This window comes from Lycorma delicatula, chromosome 1 (genome assembly GCF_047948215.1).
Source record: "Lycorma delicatula isolate Av1 chromosome 1, ASM4794821v1, whole genome shotgun sequence".
Lineage (NCBI taxonomy): Eukaryota > Metazoa > Arthropoda > Insecta > Hemiptera > Fulgoridae > Lycorma > Lycorma delicatula.
Genome location: NC_134455.1, coordinates 127,988,992 through 128,011,846, shown reverse-complemented (window position 1 = coordinate 128,011,846; position 22,855 = coordinate 127,988,992). Strand labels below are relative to the sequence as shown.

General features: G+C 28.2%; 2 protein-coding genes across 8 annotated transcripts in view; one reads left to right on the top strand and one right to left on the bottom strand.

Annotated features, from left to right (window-relative positions):
• Nucleotides 1-437: 437 nt before the first annotated feature.
• Nucleotides 438-18,378, bottom strand: Vps33B (vacuolar protein sorting 33B). 2 transcript variants are annotated; one of them, XM_075360819.1, is made up of 2 exons: nucleotides 17,898-18,378; nucleotides 438-2,236 (listed from the first exon to the last, which is right to left on the bottom strand). In XM_075360819.1, the coding sequence occupies exons 1-2, from the start codon at nucleotides 17,909-17,911 to the stop codon at nucleotides 583-585; spliced, it is 1,668 nt and encodes a 555-aa protein (XP_075216934.1). In that variant the 5' UTR covers nucleotides 17,912-18,378; the 3' UTR covers nucleotides 438-582. The 2 variants fall into 2 exon arrangements, with proteins under 2 accessions (XP_075216934.1, XP_075216925.1); XM_075360810.1 differs by lacking the exon at nucleotides 17,898-18,378 and adding an exon at nucleotides 8,332-8,695 and having other exon boundaries at nucleotides 440-2,236.
• A 451-nt stretch (nucleotides 18,379-18,829) lies between these two features.
• The window catches only part of Snx27 (sorting nexin 27), a 93,331-nt gene continuing 89,305 nt past the window's right edge, over nucleotides 18,830-22,855 (top strand). For all 6 annotated transcript variants that reach the window (XR_012755773.1, XR_012755774.1, XR_012755776.1 and 3 more), the window contains exon 1: nucleotides 18,830-19,086. Coding sequence is in view for 2 of the 6 variants with exons in the window: in XM_075360773.1 (XP_075216888.1) it covers nucleotides 18,830-19,086 (257 nt within the window). In the remaining 4 variants the exon portion in view is untranslated. The remainder of the gene's footprint in view (nucleotides 19,087-22,855) is intronic.

The following is a 22,855-nucleotide window of genomic DNA, read 5'->3' as shown; positions in this document are numbered from 1 at the left end:
ATAAAAAAAATTGTCTCCATGTATGCATGCTATCTCTAAGCTGTAACCTGTTTGTTGGGTATATATGTCATGGTTGTTTATACCACTTCAGACCATTGTCGCTTTGAACTGAGTTGTTACAATATCCTATAATAGCAAAATTAAGATAAAATTTGGTTATGAAGTTAATGAGTTCTATAAAATGGGAAGTCATAAACACTTTATGTAGAAATAAAATTTAGAAGTGAGGGGAAAACATATATAATAGTAACAAAGAATATTTTTATCATCAAAATCAGAAACTAGTGAACTAGATTCTCTTTTCAGTGATTTTTATAGAGTAAGAAGATATTCAAAAGAAAGTTAATGTTTATACATACTTACACAATTACCACAAAAAAATTGAAGCACACACATGTAAATGAAATTTTAGCTTATTTCAGAATACATTATAAATAATTAATTTTGTACCATTATAAAATGCATTTTATTATCGTTAAAAAAAGTCAACAGAATTATGTTTGTTTAGAGGAAATTATTTAGCCTAACAAAGCAGAATATTAATGTAACATATAAAACTATATAAATAAATTGATGTAACTGTTATGATACTGATTTCATCAATGAAGAACCATTGATTACGGATGTAGCAGCGACAAATATATTAGAACCTGTTAATTTTTCTAATAGTTGAAATGCAGCTATTTCAGCATAAGTCATACCACCAATAATATAAACAAAATATGACTGTTTGTTAATATCTTTACTACCATTATTATTAATCTTAAAATTTAAATTTGGTATTATTTTTTCTAACTCCTCTGGTGGAATTTCTTTTTTAATTAAAATTGATAATAACTGACATATTAATGGAATATATGCACCACCAAAAACATAACCCATATCCTTAGGATTTTTTAAGTCATAATCATCAGGAATATCAGGAAATAATTTTAATTTTTGCGATAGTAAATAGAATGCACTACGTTTCATGGGTAATGATGGCAAAGCTTGAACCACTTTATTTGCTAAAATTCCAGCAGGTGCCTCTCCAGTCATAATGCCCTGTTGCTCATTAACTAGACCAATATTCTGTAAGTAATGGAATGCACTTAAATAGCGATAACCAAATTTATGTAAGAATTGAGTTTTAACTGTATTCATTTCATCTATTGTCAGACCATTATTTGTTAATGAGAATAATGATATTAAACGTAAAATATCAAATTTACTACCTAAATCTGTTGCAATACAGTTCTCAATGTAAGTAAAATTATCACGGTGATTCTTACAATTAAGCATATTATGTTCCACTGCTTGTAACTCTTCAAATCTTTGTCCAATTTTACAAATAATTGCTTCACAGGCACCTATATGATAAGTTAATAATTTTTTTAAAACTGCTATATTTTTCAGTTCCTTTGAAACATATTGCTTCATTTGTTGCAATGTCATGTTTTGGCTTTTATTAAATTCATGCCGTAAAACTTCAGCTCTTGATTTTAAGAAAGTGAATACATCAGAAAAATGACGGTTTTTTATTTGCATATAAATTTCATCAGCAGCATTTAAGTGTGTTTTATATACTTTATCATCATCCATTTTTATTTCAACTGTCCCACAATTTACACCAAATACTTCATCTAATAAACTAGTATAAGTACCTGGAGTTAAAAGGACACTAGCATAATCGATATCGCGATCAACAATAACTAAACATCCGATATCTGATTCTACCTTATCAGGTGTACCAATATTATCAAAATAATTAACAATCATATTATATACAATACTGGAATATTTACCTTGAACTACTGTAAGCTGAGGCTTACCTAAAAGCATCTGTAAAGTCCATATTGATTTTGCAACACTCGGTAAATATGACTGATCACCATTAACAAACAACATTTTATAAAAATTATGAAGTTCATCAGAAAGAACTTTTGAGTCTAATAATACCATTTCCATTCGAAATTCATAAACTTTAACGCAACCAATAATTCCTTCTTCTTCAAACAAATTTAAGATTGATAATAGTCTTCTGGGTACTAATATAATATGATAAGTACATGTTGACATAACATTTGAAGACTGTGAAGTTTTCTGATTTGTAGAATGTGGCGACATCTCTGAATTTATTTGATCACTAATATATTTTGCCGTGATTAAATCTGATTTAATAAGATATATGCGTTGTTTATTCACTGTCTGTACTCCAGATTTATCCATTTTATAAATTTTATCGATTCCATGGGATCTTAAACAGATAAAATAAGCATAAATTAAAGGTACAAATAATAACATTTGGAAACAAAATTAAATATTTAAAAAAACAATTTAATTCCTCACCTTGGTTCACATAATAATATTACAAACTAATACCACAAAGCTAAAAAAAAAAAATCAGCTCATATGGTCTTGTACATAGATAAACAGCACAATACACATGCTTAAAAAAAATCATAATAAATCTGCATTTTGTTTTATTTATCAAGAATACCTTTTTATAACATTTGTTATAAAATGCTTCAATTTCAAATTGGCATTAAGAATAAAAATTGGCTATGTTGGTACATTAAACAGTATCAAACTCATAAATTAGTTACTTAGTAAATAAGAAAAGCACTTTAAAAATATTTGTATACAGTACAGCTTCATTCAACACTGAATTACAGGCAATTGGAAAGTTTTTGAAATGTGTTGTTGCAGACGACTATTGAAAATTAAGTCAACTGACAAAATTTGAAATGTAGAGAATTTAAGAAAAATCTGAAAGGAAAAAAGATTCAGTCCGAGAAAAATGAGTAGTGATATGAATATTCACACAATTATAGCCAAAATTATGACAGTCTTCTTAACATACTGACTTTATGAACGTTAAGATTTCTCAGTACTATTAAAGTAATTAATATTAATAACATTATGTTATTCAATAACCAAATTTAAACTTGTTTTTGATAGTAATTTATAGCTTCCATCACTGTTATGAATGACAGCTTTCTAAGCAAAAAATTGCAGTTTTTTTTTAGAATTCTGAATAATTTCAATTTTACAGTACATGCTGATTTTACTGTTTTTTTTTTTTCAAAATAAATCCACTATTGTAACATAATACATTTTAAACCAATTTGAGTTCACAGGAATTTGTGTAAAACACTACACAGTAATATTCATTATTCAGCTACCACTCAATCAAATGGAATTACACATATGTTCTGCAATTTTTGCACTTAAATGTCAAAACTGGCAATAGAATTCCTCTAACTTGTGGGAAACAAAAAAAAATCAGTATAATAAATTGGTTGATCAAGTAACAAAGGGAATAAGAATTTCAATCTGAAAAAGGAGCTTTAAAATTTAAGAAATATCTAATAAAAAGAAGTTTCTGAAACATGTAAAAAAGTACTTATTCTTTCCTAAAAAAGAAGAATGCACAGTTAGCAGAGGTAATAAATATCTGTAAACATATTAGAGACTGGGAGAAGGGTATGAGAGTATCATAGGAAGTAGTAAAGCATATCTTCAAATGCAGTTGATAAGATTGCTGTTAATTAACATTAATATAATAAATCCTAATTAAACTATCCAACATTCAATAAGTGTTACTGAGAAAGTAGTAAAAATCTGAATACTATTAGTTGCTTTTATAGAGTTTCTGATTAAAAGTAAAAAATAATTACACTCTCTCTAACCCTCTTAATCTAAAATGTGCAATGAAAAATAATACAAATAAAATAATTAGTGGCCTAAAAAATTCAAAAAATATCAATCTGGAATTATTTTCTAACATCTGTACTGAAATATTATGCTAAGAATATCTTAGCACAGTGGTTCCCTAACTTTTCCGAGTCACGGGATCCTTTCTGAGTCATGGCGTCATATCTCAATTAAAATTTTTCCATAGAGTCCTACCCTAAGTAAAAGTATGACTACTAGTAAGTAAGAGATAAAAATAAATAAAACTGGTGTATATTCATTATTAACATTAAATTAATAATTATAAATGTCTTGATTCAATCAACTATGAAGCTTTTACAATATTTTGCAGCAACCCTGGGAAGAGGCTGCAACTCCCCAGGGTGCTGCAGTAAACAGTTTGGGAATCACTGTTTTTACTCAACATATGCATATACTCCATTTGTTGTTCATCTAAAAAAAAGAATATATATAAAATCATCAACCTGTTACAATCATTTCAAAAAAATAATTATAAAATCAATGCTTAATAAATAAATAAATAAATTATATCAAAGATATTAAGAGTTTAGCTGATGATCAAATTGGTTTTTGAAAACCCAAAGATACCAACCTAAACAATCTTTGATTAAAACAAATTAATATTGATAAGGTATATGCATTCCACTGATGCATATTTTGATCTATCGCAGGAATTTTATCAACTATGAGAGTCTGCAAGCAAAAATGATTAACATATGGAATGCTAAATATTACTATTAGAATTTCATAAGTAAAATCTGCTTTCGGATATTTTGTATGGATTTGGCAAGACATATAATTAGCTATATTCATGCTTCAGAAACTGTTTGCAGAAAACTGTAATAAATCATACAAAATATCCAAAAGCAGATTCTACATATGAAAATGTTACACCATAGAAAATGCCATTCAATCCTGGAACATTAATTTTTTTAATTTATTATAAATGATGTGTCATCATATATTTTTAACTTAAGTTAGCTTGATAATTCTAACTTTATTATCTTCAATCAAGAAATGGAAGGAAAAAGGCTGGAGTAATGGTTGAAAGAAAATGGATTGTACTGAGTAACTCTAAGACCTTTGCTGTTTCTTTAATCACGGTACATAAAATGAAAATGATTCGATCTAAATTTTTTAAATATTATTTGCTTAATCAGTTATTACATGTACTTATAAAGAATCTGAAATATCATACAAATTATGATGGTTTCAGCAAATCTGACAAGTAACCTCAAGTTGCTTTTTTTAAACAATTACCAAATGAATTAAACACAGTAGTTTTTGGAAATACTGCTCGATGATAATCTGTACAGGAAATCTTACAATGAGGGTATAAATTAAATTATCTTATTCTGACAATATCTAAAATATACTCAATATCAACTATTATTATAGTTTACTACACCAATATTTATCCACACCTAAATTATATAAATACACTATGAGAAAATGATAGTTTGGTACTGATAAATAAAAATCTATTAACTGATATTTAATGAATTTTAAAAAACTCTACCATTTTCATATTATTATTTTAATGAATATGCTACTTTCAATAAATAAAAAAAAGAACAAAAACATTTGTTTCTAACAATTAACAATGTATACGTGCACCAAAATTATTCAAAAAACTATTTAAACTATCTATAATTTTTTGAGAAAGAAGTCTATTAAGAGAAGACCTTATTATGTTTCACTTACCTTTTTAATAAATTATACAATGATCTAAAAAGATCCTTCACAGTTTTATTTTAAATTAAATGATTTTTTTAAAGCACATTACACTTTTGATAAATTTTTAAACATTGAGCAAATAAATCTGATTCTTTTTTCTATGTCTAGTACTACTGCTTACCTTTCTTAGCTTCATTCTTTTATCTCTTGTTGATGCATTTTGGAACCACTCCATCATTAAAACTTATTGTACTCTTCTTTACAACAATTCTGGTCTGGTTAACCTCATTAAAATTGTTGTTATTAAGATATTAATGATTATTATCTTTTCTGCTAAGTTCAATATAATTTCTATGTTTAGTACCTCCTTACCTTTCTTAGCTTCATTTTTTTATCTCTTGTTGACATGTTTTGGAACCACTCCAGTGTCAAAACTTATTGACCTGACAATAAATTATATGAGTACAAATAAGTATGAGTACTCACACAATTTATTTTCAGTACAATAAGTTTTGGCAATGGAGTGGTTCAAAAACGCGTCAACATGAAATAAAGAATGAAGCTAAGAAAGGTAAGCAGTATTAAACACAAAAATTATAGTGATTTAGCAGAAAAGAAAATAGTAATTATTATCTTAACAACAAAATTTTAGATCTAATTCTCCCCAATCAGATTTAACAAGTGGATAAATATTTTTTAACTACAGCCTTCAAAATGTACTTTATTGCAAACTAATTTTTTTGTAAGTTCTTTCAATAATTCATTACTATTATAATTAAACATAACTGATGGTTTTATGTCTTGTTTTGTTATCTTGTTAGCAGTTATGTTTTGTTATCCTAATGAATCTATCATTTCTTACATGATCTATTTACTGAATTTTTTAATTTCTGTTAGAAAAACTATATAATATTCTAAATCATTTTCTACCTGAGAATGTTAGTTATCATCCTCAGTGTCTGGCACTGCTGTTTTCAAACTGGTGCTGATGATTCTAATCATGCTTTTTTTTAATTACATACATATTAAGAATACGGTTACAAACTGCATGTGTTTGAATTGTGTATATTCATTTAGAATGTCACTGCAATGTTTTTGTATATTTAAGTAATTTAAAATGTTATGTTTAAGTTTCTAAATATGGTCTTTTCTTGTGAGTGTATATCATGTTTGTCATAAATGAGGTGAATTCGTGATTTGTGTCCTGGAGGTTAGCAAACATTAACTCTATGTTGCTGTGGAAGACTAACTTCTGTTTAAAATTGCATGGTGTTTCACCAATGTAGAACATTATACAATTTGGAAATTTTAGTAGATATATACCAAGGGAACTGTACTTGTTTGTGATTGTGTTCTCTTTCTTTTTCCTCTTTAACCTCTGGTAATTACCTTTCAGACAATACTTCAGAGGATGAATGAGGAGGTTATGTATGAGTGTAAATGAAGTGTAGTCTTGTACAGTCTCAGTTCGACCATTCCAGAGATGTGTGGTTAACTGAAACCCAACCAACAAAGAACACCAGTATCCACAATCTAGTAATCAAATCCGTGTAAAAATAACTGACTTTACTAGGGCTTGAACGCTGGAACTCTCGACTTCCAAATCAGCTGATTTAGGAAGATGTATTCACCACTAGACTAACCTGGTGGGTTTGGTGATTGTGTCCTACATGTAGTGATTTTTTTTGCTTGCTCTGAAGGCTACATTATACCCTTGGTTTTTAAATTTGTTGGCTACTTGTTTTCTGTTGAGTATTTCTTAATACATGTTAATGAAATCTATTTTTAATTGCTTTTATTTTGTTAGGGAGTTTGTCTATTAGGACGCAGTTATATCCATTTAATCTATTGTGGATCTGTACATACACTGTGTGAATACTGAAAAACAAAAATGTGAATACAAATCCGAATTAATTTATTTAAGAATCCTTGCGGTAAGTTCTTAAACTAATTACTAGGTTGTATTACATATTTACCACAAAGTGTTAATTAATTTGGCAATGGATGTACAGAAGGTAAAAAATGTAGGGGAAAACAAAATTAGGACACATATAGTAAATAAAAATATATGGCACGTAACAATAAGCTGAAAACAAATATTAGTGCAGAAAAGAAAGGAATGGTAAAGTGCATCAAACTAGTCAAGACACTGATTGCAGAATAAACTAATATTATGTTCGATTTTAAAATGAATTTACTTTGTATTTTATTTTCAAGGTAACTACACAATTAAAAAAGTGTCAGATTTATATCGCTACAATGTATTATAAAAGTGAGAAAGAAAGGCAATTAGCACAAGTAATACACAGTTACAGAGTTTAACTGTTGTGCACATCTACCTTAATGCATAATCTTTTTTCCATCATAAATAGTACAAATTCACTATATTCATTCCTGGAATACCAATGCTGCAGCCTAGGAACACAGGTTGAAATACCCTTTATAAAAATTTTAATTAATATTTCTGATGACATTACAAACGTTACAGGATTTAACATTTTCCAGATAGTTTTTCTGGAAAATGTTAAAATGTTCTGGAAAAGTTTTTTTTCAGTTTGTGAAAAAACTGAGAACAATACTTATCAACGATTATAATTCTATAGATTTATAAAAATTAAAACTTATTTCCATGATTTTGTATTTAACTACTAATAGGTATAAAGGAAATCTCATCAGTCAGCTCTGGGTTGGATTATCAAGTAGAATAAAGTTTTTTATCACTTGCAGCACAAAAAAATCTAAATTTATAAAAACATAAATAAATAAAGCTGATATGATAATAGTGTCTTAACACTATTATTTGATTTAACAGCTTACTGTTAAATCTCGCAATTCACCCATTAATTTAGATTAACTAGAACTAGAATGTCTGAAATAAACTTTAGACAATTAAAATCTTAACTAAAACACAACAAAAAAAAAATGAATGAAATGCTGATTTAATGTTAATAAAACTACCTTAACTTTGTAATACCGACAACCTTTTCCAAAGGTTTTATTAAGTCCCAATCAATAATTAAATCCTTTTGACCAGGTATTTTGTCAAGAATATCTGTTAATTTCTTTTCGGAGATTTGAGACAAAGCACTTAATCTAGTCTCTACTGAATACTGCATGTTTTACTAAATTTATCACTCAATTACAACATCGCCAAATTTTTCTTAACAGTCTAATGTGTCTATTATAACTGAATATTATTTGGAAACATTCCACAAAATACAAAATTAAATTTTACAAGAATAAATAATAAACACAATTTAACACCCCTAAAATTTGTAAATATAACCTCAATGAATCAGCTGATATATATCTGCGCACGAAAATAGTAATATTATGGTTAACATCTGATGAAAGTAACAAGTTGTAGCATTGCGCACAGTATTCGGCGCGCATGCGTATACGCTCGTCCCAAAATCTCATTTTCTACCGGGTTATTTGAACATATAAGTAAGGGATTTTGGGACAAAAGTTTTTAGTTGTACAAAAATTTTACAAAATTTTAAATACATGATAATGATTAAACGAGCTAACAATCGAATATTTATGAATGATTATTTACTTTCAATATGAATTAGTATTATTTGGTACTGATAAAGTTGTAATATTTATTAAAAATAATAACAATTTTTTTTTAATAATCCTTAATAAAAATAAATATTTTATACAAGTCTATTGATTCTTAAGAGTATTGAAATTGATTGTTAATTAAGATAAAATTCAAAATAATGAATGAAAACCTAAACAAACAAACAGGGGACACATCTTATGAAGTGCAACTGACACAAAGTATTTGTGTAGCATGTGTGGCTCTATGATAACAACTCCTTTTGCTATTCGTGGGGTTCGGTATCGAATCACCGACAATTTTTTTTTTTTTATGCTCAAAATATTTTTTTTACTAATATTATTTTCCATTTATTATGGAAACTATTTAATGCTGTTAAAATGAAAAATCAACTAAATGGGAGATAACTTATTTCAAAATTTTATAACTAAAGATCTGATATTATTTATTTTGGTCAATCTTCGGAAATGATGATTTTTTAGTTTAATTAAAAATATTATCACAAAATAATTTTTGAAAGAAATTGCTTTTAATAATCTAATTTACACGAGAAAATGAGATATTACTTATTTTTTTAAGATGAAGAATTACAAAACAGCAGGAGAAGATCAGACTTTTTTTAGAGATCTGGAAACATGTAGGAAGATCAGCAAAAATTTCCCTTCATCAACAGCTTGTCAACATCTGGAACAAAGAACAACTACCAGAACACTGGATGATAGTCCTCATCCATCCGTTATACAAAGAAGGGAACAAAACAGACCCTAACAATTACAGGAGAATTTCATTCTTAGACACAACATACACAATTCTTTCAAGAATCATTTCCAGAAGCCACTTATGCAGCAGAAACACTCTTCCACCTGAATGAACAATCAAACACAGATTCCAGAAAATCAAAAGAAGAATTGGAAGAACCTGCATCAATGAAAAGTACTAGAAAGATGGGCAGTGATGGATTATTCCCAGCAAAGTCATGCACAAAGAGTTAGAACCCACCAGTGATACTATGCGTAAGAGGAGACTGGGATTCTTTGGACATATCATAGGGTGCAAGATTCAAGACTTTTGAAACAGCTAGTAGAGTCCAATCTCGACTCACAAAAACCAAGACAGGGTGCAGATGGATCAGAGAAATAAGAGAGAATCTGAAGGAAATTGACCGTACACCAGAAGACACCACAGATAAGAAAAAAATTAAACAAGAAAATCAAGAACAAAAACACTCTCTTCACACTCACAACACAAACATTTTCAACAGCAGAAAGGGCACAAAGATCAGAACATATGAAAAAGTAGTGGGAGGACTGCAAGGCCCAAACAGTCCCCATCGAAGAGACTTGGATAATGGCCTAACTAAAGTGATCCTATGCTGTCATAAAAGATAATAGTAAAAATAATTACAGAATAAATCTTTTTGAATAAATATTATTTTTTATTGCTTACGTGGACCCTCTTGAATTTTCCTGCATCAGTAATTTCATAAAACCTTTTTAATTTAATTTCCAAAATAAAAAATAATTGTATAAAGCAGATTTAAAAAAAAAAAAACATATTTTTAAAATGCCTATATTTACTTGTAATTAATAAAAATTACATTGATTATCATACAGAATGAATTAAAAACTGTAATTTAAAAGAAAAAAGTATTCACAACTGAAATATTTTTCCTACATGCAATCAACACTCACTTTCTTAGTGCACTGTAAGCAAATACATTTCTTGCACTTGTAACAGAAATAAGAATATTTTCTCATTTATTTCGAAGGACAGATGTAACATAGTTTCCTTTTGCCTCTCAGAAGCTTATCCACTTCATTGGGAGGAGTAATTTCTTTGACTCCTAATAAATCTGCAATGTTCACCCAGATAGCCCTAGGAATATGGGTATTACACGTTCTAGTTTTCAAAAGCGGCTTAACAAGTTGGCGTCCATTGCCTTCCATGTCCATGTCTTCATAAACATACTTCTTTCTCCAATTGGTTGAGGATAAAGGCATCGATGGTACTCATGTCAAGGATTCTAAAAACCAGTTCCATTGGCCATCTACGACTGTGGTAACTTAATTATGCTGAACATAACTTTAGGCACAAATGAAAGTACTGTAAGAGCTTTCGTGAAACCATATATTGATGAGCTCACAGTTCTCTTCCTAGATGGTAAAAATTCTTGAGGGATACCTTTTTTTATTCTTTTTTCAGTTTTCAGAGTGCCTACTAGTGTGAGACCATTTTTTTATTAAGAAAGAGGTCAACTCAATTGATGTGTACCAATTATCAGTGGTAACATTTCTATTGCTCCTAAAAGTTGACTTGCAAAGTTTCATAACTACTTGGGTTGGGTGCTAAATTTTTTTTCTCCATTGTTAGTCCAGTTGAATCGCTTCCTTTGCAAGTATGTATTGTAAATATAATTTGTTCATGCTTTGGCTAAACATTGGACTTTCAACCCATATTTTGCAAGTTTATTTGAAATATACATTTTTATTTACAGTGTCCACGAAATGCAACTATCATCTCATCCATTATAACATTTTTCCCAAGGTAGAAATAATACTCTCTTTGTGAATTAGATATAAAATTCACCAGTAAATCTCCAGTGGCAGCGGAGGGTTCGGGTTTTTCCTTATTTATCTCTCTAGAGGGTTATCAAATCTCAGACAACTCAAAACAACAGAGAACCTTTATTTCGACATTGTGTTTCTAAATATCTCACAATCCGTTCCGTCACTTGCAAATATACAGTGAATATCCTCGTGGTTTGATTTGAATACTGCTGAATACATCAGAAAACTAAAAAAAAGCACACAGCTCTATAAAATCAATATCTTTTAGCTCTATTCTCTTCATAGTCCATTGAATAATGTCTTTGATCATACCAACCCTTCCTTTTTTCTGTTTAGCTTCTGGGAATTACTTCAGAGGATGAATGAGGATGATATTTATGAGTGTAAGTGAAGTGTAGTCTTGTATAGTCTCAGGTCGACCATTTCTGAGACATGTGTTTAGTTGAAACCTAACTACCAAAGAACACTGGTATCTACTACGTAGTATTCAAATCCATATAAAAGTAACTGCCTTTACTAGGATTTGAACATTGGAACTCTTGACTTTGAAATCAGCTGATTTGCAAAGACGCATTCACCACTAGACCAACCCAGTGGGTATATCAACATAACCTATGCTCACCAACCTCGTCTAATTATACATCATCTAATTAATATTTAACCTCGTCTAATTATACATTTTTTTTGTCTTATTAAACATTTTTAAGCAATATAAATTGTTACTGAAGAATAAAACAGATTTTTTTTAAGTCCTTTACATCACATTTGGAAATCATTGTACATAGATTCACAAAGCCCATGCATATGCAGATGTATCTTTGAAATGTACCTTTGACTTTAGATACCTAAGTCAAAGGACGGACCACTTTGATCTAGTATAAACATTTTACATATACATATCTTTAAAACATTCTGTTTCCTGTAAATTTATAAAATATACTGATTATGATATAGCATAATTATGTTTAACTGATGTTATAATTCTATGTTTATTGGTACGTTTTTTCAATGCTGGAGAAACTTAAAACCCATATTTTTAACAAAAACGGGCGATTTCAGACCTAATGCTTTGGGTCTGTATCCAACATAACCTAAAAAAATCACATTTTTAATTATAACTTCAATACCAGAGAACGAATTTTAATTTTATTTGGATCAAATTACTTGTCATTCAAATGTCCTTCCAATGAAGTGTCACAAGCTACATCGTCTCATTTAAAAAAAATCATTTTTCAACCCTTGAAGATTTAGAAAAGGTTTAAGGTAAAATTTTGTGTTGGTGATTTAAAAAATAATTTTCACAGTTTTAATCCACAGATTATGATATTTCAAATAGTTTAATAAGTAATATTATTAGATAATTTTGTAGTTATTTTTGTTGAATTGAAATTTAAAAAAGAGTACAACCCCAAATTGTTTTTTGCACCTACCAAGTGAAGGGGTGGGCGCATTTTAATTTTCTTTTCACCAAGTTTCATTATTTTTTCTGGGTTATCAATTAATGTAATAAAATGTTACCATTGTCATACAAGATTTTTGGGTTGGTGTAGGTGTAGCAGAGGGTTCCACAGAGTTCCACACCTTTGAAAATAATTTTAAAAAGGATCACCCTGGGAATGATGTACGTTACTGCAAACAAAAATATGATGGAACTGATGGTTGTTGAATAATAAATGTAGTAACTTTTCAAATGAACACCCAGGATTGTGAATTACATTGGATCATTGTTATGTTTACTTTTTCTCCTTACAATCTTTATTAATGGATTTCATTTAAATTTCTTACCCAAAAGTGTAATTTGTAAATTTCTGATTTTATCAAACTACCATAATAATATTACCAAATAATATATAATTATAAAAACAAAAAATGTAATTTAACACATTATTTTCACTGTAAATAATTATAATGTATTGAGTTTTATTTTTTAATTTCAGTTAAAATTTTTTACGGTGCTTAGAAGTTCATTGTAAAGTTAAATACCCCCTTTTTAAACATGCTTTTAGATTAATGATAATTGTAGTATAATATCTAAGAAAGTCAGTAACCTGTCCAGCTCTATGTGTATAAAAATAGTGGCCAGCTGGTATTTTGAAATTTGCTCATGTTAAAACATTCCCATCTGCTTAAGAAGCAGTTATTACAAAATTGATTATTTCTTTTTTTTAATTAAAATTATCTATAAAGTTGTATCTGTTTTATTCCAGTTGTTGTTACTTTAATTATAATATAAATTTATGTTGCTTATTGCTAGGTTAATAATAATATTAACAAAGAAATTCATTTGTTGAAAATCAAATGACATCGAAGAATTAAACAAACCAAAAGAAAAGTTCATCCTCCAATAAAAAAACGAATTCTTATTTAAATCCTACTGTAGATACTTCCTGTTTCTAAAAGGAATTCATCCCAGAGCAGCCAAAATTAGAGATATAACTAATAATTCGGGAATAGTCCCCATATAATTATGTTTAGCTAAATTAGAAGCCTCTTACCATACATTTATTCATTATTACAGTTTGGGTTAAGTATCTATTCATTTATAAAAAATTGAATAATATTTAGGAATGTGTTAAATTTTGTTAATAATAATCAGTTGTGTAATGTAAGAAAAAAAGGAACATTTTATAACTGACAATAATCATACATTTAGTGATGTAATAAATTATTTAAAATTTATTAACCATATGAAAATGTTAATAAATGATAAATTAGAAGTAGTTTTGTTAAGTAGTAAAGTAAGAAATAAATGAGAAATTGTTACTGATCTCAGTTCCGTCAATAAATAATTTACTGGTAATTTAGATGCATATGATGAAAAGTATGAAAAATTGTAGAAAAAATAAGATATAAACAAGATGAAAATATTGTAAGTCACATTAATAACCAGTATTCTATTAATACAAATATAAACAGTAAATATAATAATTGAATTCAATTTTAATGAATTAAGTAATAAGTTATTAATAATGAATAAAAATGTGAATAATTTTATTGAATTAAAAAAATTAAGAGATTTTCTTTCATAACCAGTTTAATATTTTGTATATAACATTATTTTCAGTTTAAAGAAATTGAAAATTTATTGAAATTTTGTAAATTAGAAACACCTTTGCCCTAGCATTATATCAAATAGAGAGTTATTTACTGAAATAGAAAATTTTCCCAAACATTCATGTTAATCAACTTCCATTAGAACCAAAATTAGAAAACATAAGAGTATTCGAAAATCTAATACAAGTTTTAGGTCTAGATTAGTTCCAAGGATATTGTGTATTTTCTTAGGTTGTCAATTTTAGAAAAATTAGATTATAATTGTATAAATTACATTATAATTTGTATAAATTGATTTCTGTTCTGACGAAAAAAGAAATTGAGAATCTACTATTACTATTATATAAAATGTAAAATATTTGTTACAATAAAAATTATAATTAGGAAAATCAAAAATTATATGCTTAGATAATAAATGTCCTGATAAAATGTACTCAAATATTTATTTTCATTTAAAATAGCGCATCAAAAGATAAATTGTGAAAAATCCATTATGCAATCTAGTAATATAAATAATTGTAAATATGTTTTAAATTAATGGAAATTTAATTAAATTTAATGGAAATTATGGATTGCAGAGATGCAATACATGTTGGCAATATTGCCGTAAAAGGGAAAAATTAAAATTGTAAGTTATGAGGAAACAATAATGAAAACACTTCAAGAAATTTACCTTATTAATCCTATGTTAGTGAAATTATATGTATAGAAATATTCCACTACAGTATGCAAGTCAAAGTTGCAAGCATCCAAAATTGTTAGACATTAATGAATTAAATTTTGGTATGGTTCAACAACCAGAATTTTCTGTAAACTTAAATTTTCTGTAGATAAAATTAATTTGAATAATTTGTCACTTGTTATAAAAACAAAGTATTGTTTCTAATCAAATATTTATTTAGATTTTATTGTATTTAATTTTAGTAATTATTATTATTATTTATGTAATGTATTGTAACTAGATTGGTATAACGGAACTGAGAAACTCATTTCTGCCAATTAAGAAGAAAGTAGTAGAAAATGTAATAATGTAAGGAATCCTTTTTCTAATGCTAACAGATCCGTTTAATAATCATTATTTGTAATACTGCCAATGACACACCCACAACAGATGTTGTTTCATGAGAAGAATTGCTGGACCAGAGTAGAAATTCGTGGGAAAATGTAAGGACTGTAACGATCATTCTCGCACTTCAACTTGGGTCTGGAGGTCAAGAAGATAAATACTCCAGGAAAGATGAGTTAAGTTTAGATTTGAAGAAGCGAGTATAAGCGTACGTGTTCGAAAGTGGTTTGATGAGTTACCGATAGCCAGGTAGAGAAAGGGATGAGGTACTCCATTCATACACTATAGGGTAGTTTTATTTGTGAACATTTGTGAACTTTAGACTAATCTTATCTTCATAGTAATATAATACCAGTTGTGAGAGGTGTAAATATTAGCAGTCATGATAATGTCTTTTGTAAGTGGAATTGAATTCTGGTTCTAATATTCAACTACCTGTAAATAAATCCTGACCTAACTTTAAATTCTATTTTGTATGTAATCATTGTTTATTATTATATTATTGTGGTTGTGATTACTATTATTTGTTTATTATTGCCATTTATTATTATTATTGATTTGTCTTATTTTACTTATGTTATGAAACTAATAAATTGTAATTATATAAACGTTTTCAATAATTTATCTCTCAATATCCTGATCAATCCGCGAACATGCAACAGTATAAAAAAATATTAAACGAAGACCACCTGAGCTTGCTGATCAGCACCCCTTGGATGTTTCATTTGGGGAAGAAGTTAGAGTATAATATTTAACATATGTAAACACTATTATTGGCATGTATTCCTGGAATAGCTGTTATTAATGAAATGTTATTATGTTGAAGTCTTTATTCTTTATGTAATTTTTATTCAGTCTTGCATTCAGTTCATTTGAATGAACATCCGACAGTTTTAAACTCAATTTGTTAATTAAGAAGATTCTCTTAATCAGTTAAATATCTTGTATAATTTTAAATTTAGTTCACGATATTGAGAATTCATTGCTGAACCCAATAATATAACAACTATACTGTATTCAGTTAGCTTATAGAGTGAAGAATAAACAAACATTGCATTTGTGTGAGCGAGTTCATCATAATTCTGCTGAGCCACATCATGTGTATCAGTCCCAATTCATTATAATTCATATAATATAATTCATAATATCATTAGATATATATTAAATAAAATGTAAATATTAGTTAGTTATACAAATGTGGAACTAGCAGGCTTCTTTCTGCTCTCCTTGTTTGTGCCAGTCTGCTTTAGAACTTTCTTAGATGATCTCATTTATAATTTTATTTTTTATTCCCTAAAAAGCAAAATCATTTAATATCTAGTATAGTTCATGTTCCTTTTTTAACATTTAATGACTCATTAAATGTTCTAAATGCTTTATTAAACTTTTATGTATATTACTCTTCAAAGAAAATATCTCTCCAAGCAATCCATGCCATCCATTATTTCTTCTAACTTACTATTTTGTTTCTACCAAAAATACAATGCCATTAATAATTCGTTCAATTCTAATTTTTTATTTTTTCCCCAGCATATTTGTTCAATTCGCAAATTTGTCTATAATTTTTTGTAACAAATCCTACTCTATTAATGTATGGATCACATAAAGTTTATTTTACCTGAATTTTAGTAAATTTTTTTTTTTAATTTTCAATATTATGTTCTAATCTACATTATCAAATGTCTTCTCTAGATCTACAAACGTCATGTTTACTCTTTCTGTCTTTTAAGATTAATCTGAGACCTACAATAGCCTGCCTCCATTATACCTATAGTCTTTATGAAACTGAACTGGTGTTCATTCATGTATATTTACATGAATAATTATTTATGTATATTCATAATATCTACATGAAATTACATGTATATTTACTTGTAAATAATCCTAGTGAGAGTTTTCAAAAACATGAGATATTAAATTTATAAATTGGTAGTTCTTACAAATAATATTGAATATTAACTGCTATATCAGTCCCACATTGGAAGATTTAATATGAACATATAAATTCCCAAGCACTTATCTTTCATGAAATGATTACATCTTAAGGTAAATAACCTATTGAGCTTCAGAATATCTTAAACTGGTTTTAGGTAATGTGTGCAAATTCATATATGGAGATTTTAAAAAGTGTTACAGTATCACTTTCATTATCTTTGAATTCATTCCATTTTGTTGTCTAAATATAAAGAATACCATACTTTCATAACTTAATGACTGTACGTTTTATTCAAAACCTTAAAATTAAAAACCAAAATTATAAAGTATACAAAACCTATTGACACTCATTAACTGGGCAGTTTGAGGATGTTCTTGAGTGTACTGTTTGGTTTCATATAACTAAGAAGTGTTTCAACTATCTGTATTCTATCGACAGTCATATTGAAAAACTCAACTGTTTTTAATGACCTGGAGTGGAGTACAACACTTTTTTAAATTACATCTCTTTCCTAATGATTGTATAAGAGATTGAGTGTCTCACTGATTATTAATTAAAGTATAATTGTAGAGTTATTACAATTGAAAGTGCGGTCTATTTTTTTGACAAACCTCCGAAAGAATTTTATGCTCAACTCTTAACGTAATAAATATTATATCTTAAAATTTCTTTCAACATTAATTTACGCTTAATAAATTTATATTATTAAAAATGAAAAGATAATCACTACTGATCCATCCATTCTTTATGAACTAAATTTTGGGTTTAGATACACGCGCACATTAAGGGGGAGTTGATCAAATTACTTTTAAGCATAAACTGTATTAATAAGTAAGTATTTAGTACTAAAGTTTTCTCATTTCTTATCATCGCCAAGGGTGGGGTTAACCATTTTCCGCAAAGTGCCTGGGAAAACCATGTTCAACCAGATTCATAGTCATATTTACTCATTAAATTTATGAAAAAATTTCAACGCTGGAATTTTTCATCTTTACGTTTTACATATGTGTAATTTATCGGTAGAAAAACGAAAAAGTAATCAGAGAAATAACAAAATAGTTTCTTCCTTAAAGTGTAATTTGTTGTTTTCTTTGATTCTATTTAATTTAAATCAGTTGATTAAACTATTTGCCATATTTTAACCTATATTATAATTTGTTGGAATAACAATCTATATGTTATCGTGTAGTTTATACTTTAAGCTGGTTACTACACATAACTAAAATTGTTTTGTTGGCAACAGTTACACAGATTTAGTTATAGTTAATATGGCGGACAGCGAGTCTGATTCCAGTCCTCCTAGTGTTGATAAACACAAATCTATACCAGCAGGCCCACGTTCTGTGACCATTGTCAAAACTGAAACAGGATTTGGATTTAACGTACGTGGCCAAGTAAGTGAAGGAGGTCAATTGAGAAGTATTAATGGTGAATTATATGCACCCCTGCAACATGTCAGCGCTGTATTGGAAGGAGGTGCTGCAGAGAAGGCTGGTGTCCGTAAAGGGGATAGGATCTTGGAAGTGTATGTCAGCTTAATTTTTGTCGTATATTTTTTGTTTTTGTAGATTACACTATTTACAACCTTTGATTGGTTAGTGATAATTTTATTGTGACAATAAATAACGATTTATTTTGAGCATTGTAGTACTATCGAACTAGGGGAATTCTTTGGAAGCAGAACGTATGTAAACAATAAATTGTTGATAGTTAACGTATCAGTAACTAAAATTTTGGTTGTTACAGTTAAATATTTATTGTAATTAATGAAGTAAAACATTTTTACTGTACACTGTATTCTTTTGGCCTTTAAACGTTTATGTTTAAGCGATAGATTAATATTATGAAGTATGTTAGAAAGTTCGTTCTGCTAAAATGTAGTTTATGTAACACTTCTTACAGAATAGTTTATTATATTAAACAGTATTGTAGTAGACGTAACAAACTTACAAAATTGTATGCCATTTATATTTACTGAATTAACTTCTCGTTTGGATTCATAATTTGTCAGATGCCATGTTCCCTTCTTGAACTTGTTTTGGGCAATTAACTGAAGCGTTTATCTTTATGATTCTTATTAAATGTACCAATACCAGTATCCTTTGTGAAAAATACGAATTATTCAAATGCTTGTGTTTTGTACTGCTTGTGAACAAAGTCATTCAACTTTATAACATTACTGATTAATGATTTTCAGATTTTACACATCCTTAAGCAATGTAAATCATTACTGACTACTAAAACAATTTTTTTTTGAAGTCATATACATAACAGTTGGAAATTGTATATAAATTGAGAGCCAAATACCTATCTCAAAGAGATAGGTATCTTTAATCAAAGGGCCACTTTAATCTAGTATAAATTGTTTACACGTACATATATATATTTTTTTAATAATTTTATTTCATGCAAATTTTTACAACATACTGAAATATCTGTGTGAAGTAGTGTTAAATAATTAGGTTCTTGCCTATAGAACTATGTTAACATATGTACATGTTTAATGTAACATTTAATATTAAATATTTTATTTCAGTTTAGATTTTTTCAGGGTGCTTTTTTACATTTAACCCAAATGCTGATATTGTCCCAAATTATATAACATTTCCAATTTGTGATAATATGTTATCATAAATTGTGAAATATTGTGAATTAGATATTTTTCTCCTTGTCATCATTTAATTGGATTCTATTTAAATTTCTTTACCCAAACAATATAATTTGTAGAATTGAAAATTTCTGATTTTATCTACACAACCTATATTTCAAATGTTATTACGTAATTATGCAAACAAAAAAGTGTAATTTAATTAATTGTAATGTATTTATTCTTTATTATTCAACGTCAAGTTTTTATATATTAAAAACTTTATTTGAGAAATTCAACGGTGCTTAGAAGTGCATTGTAAAATTAAATACACCCCCTGCCAAACATGCTGTTAGATCAAATGTTAATTTGTTGTGATATTTAAGAAAATCAGCAGATTATCTAGCTACATGTAAATATAGTAGCCAGCTCATATGTTGACTTTACTTCATTTATTTTTTATCTTATTTAGTTGCAAGTCTCATTTAATTATTTTAGTAATAAATATACTAAAACTTTGGTGTAAATGACTAAATTTAGGGTAATTGATTTCAATCTAAAACTAATAATTCCTTTGTAAGTTCATTTTTTATAGTAACAAAAAAAAAAGAAATTTTTGAGGTTTAACAAACTGTAATAATAGAAATGCAATTAAAACTTACTAGAAGTGCATACAAATTAACAGAAATTCTCTATTCTGCAAATCTTCATATGTACTAAGGCTCTTAGGAAAATTCTCAGCCTGACAATGAAAACTCAAATTTTTTAGAAATTAAAAAAATCTTTAATTTAGTCACCTTTCAGTTTGATACATTTAGCCCAATGACTTTCTAACATTTTAATACTGTCAGTATATTGCAATTTGTGGAACTCTGCAAAGTGTGCTTTTGTCTCAGCTTTGACTTCATCATTTGAAGTGATTCTTTTTCCAGTGAGCCATTTCAGGTTTGGGAAGAGGAAGAGTTGCTGGGAGCCAAATCCAGTGAATATTGTGTATGTCAAAGTAGTTCAAGGCTTAAGTCATAGGAGTTTTGCCACAGGAATCTGAGATATATGTGCAAGACATTGTCATGGTGAAAGAACACTCTTTTTGGCTAAATGTGGATGTTTAACCTGAAGAGCAACCTTCAGTTAATCCAGTAATAAAGCTTAGTACTACTTGGTAATGGCCCTGCCTTTTTCCAGGTACTTATGAGCACCACACCATGAGAATCCCAAAAAAAACTATAGTCATGACTTTTCCTGCAGATGGGACTGTTTTCACTTTCTTTGGTGCACTTTCGCCTGACTTCTCCCACTCTTTGGATGTTTGGTCTCTGGCATGTAATAGTGAATTGATGTTTCATCTGCTGTTATAAAATGTCAAAGAAACTAGGTGGAATTGCTTTTAGATTAGTCTAAAGATCCTTGACAAGTGTTCAGTCAAATGCATTTTTAGTAGATTATTAATAAATGAGGCATCCATCAAGTGTGAAGCTATTTTATACCCAATTCATTATGTAAATTGTAGAATATCAAGATGTTTGTTATGACAGCAAGTATCTTTAGGCAATTCATTTAATATGGCATTGTGGATTTTTGTGATGATTTCATGTCATAGCAGTTTTTGGGTGTCTGAATTGTTCATAATCTTGAATGGAATGCATGACCATGTTTAAATTCAGCAGCCCAATGTTTTTCAGTTGAAAACAAAGGGGAAGGATCCTTTAAAGTAGAATCTAATTTTTTTTATGTGTTCGTCAGTTCTGTCCATTTTTTTAGAAAATGTCAAAACCCTTTTGCTTTGCTTGATTGCCACAACTAAGTAACTAAATACACATTTGAAATTTTATAGCATGCCATCTAAAGGATAATATGGACAAATGAGCATTTTTCACCCAAAAAAAAAAAAATATATATATATATGTATGTATATTTATTTTTTTATGTATATATTCATCTATTATTGGCTCCTGACTCAGAAGTTCCTGTCACACTTTCCTTATGAAAATCAAATGTTCTGGCTCTATTGAATTAATTTTCTTCATGGGTGTTATTTGTATTTCTGAAATAATGAACAATACATTCTATATCGCGATGTAATATTCTATCAGCACAAATTAATTCCGTTTCATTTAAATCAGGATGGTTTGGTGGTAGCTGTAAAATAACAGTATGCTCCTTTCTAATGACATCATCCAGTTAATGACATACACAGTTTGGTTTATTACGTTTTATTAAAGAATTCAGCTGAGGTTTCACTAATTTTTTATTGAACTTTCATTTTTACTTCACCAATGCAACATTTCTTCCCTTTATATTGTTTGAATTAGGCTCTTTTTCAGATCGGATATTGTGTGTGAAGCATTGTCGATAATAATTACAGAACTGGGTTCAAGGTAAGAAGCAGTTATTTGGTAACCAAAGAACTGCTTCAGGTAATTGTTATTGTCCATTTGATCATGATAATTTGTACTCTGGCTTGCCTTCTTTATCATTAACACATGTACAGCAGTTCCTTCACTCTGTCAGCACAGATTATTTTAAGATGCTCTCATTTTGCTGTTGTATTCTTTAACCCACTTTTGAAAAACTGGGGAAAGTTTTTTTAACAAGCAATGTATCAACAACCTATGCAATTCTTTACAATAAATCAATTTGCAACCTTATTTTTTTCAGTCTTATAAATAGGTAATTATTTAAAGAATAAGTTAAATAATTTCTTTAT

Coding starts and splice junctions, on each gene's coding strand:
- Vps33B (XM_075360810.1), bottom strand. CDS start 8,489: ATGCAGTATTCAGTAGAGACTAGATTAAGTGCTTTGTCTCAAATCTCC. Junction 2,237..8,331: donor GTCGGTATTACAAAGTTAAG/GTAGTTTTATTA, acceptor TATCTGTTTAAG/ATCCCATGGAATCGATAAAA.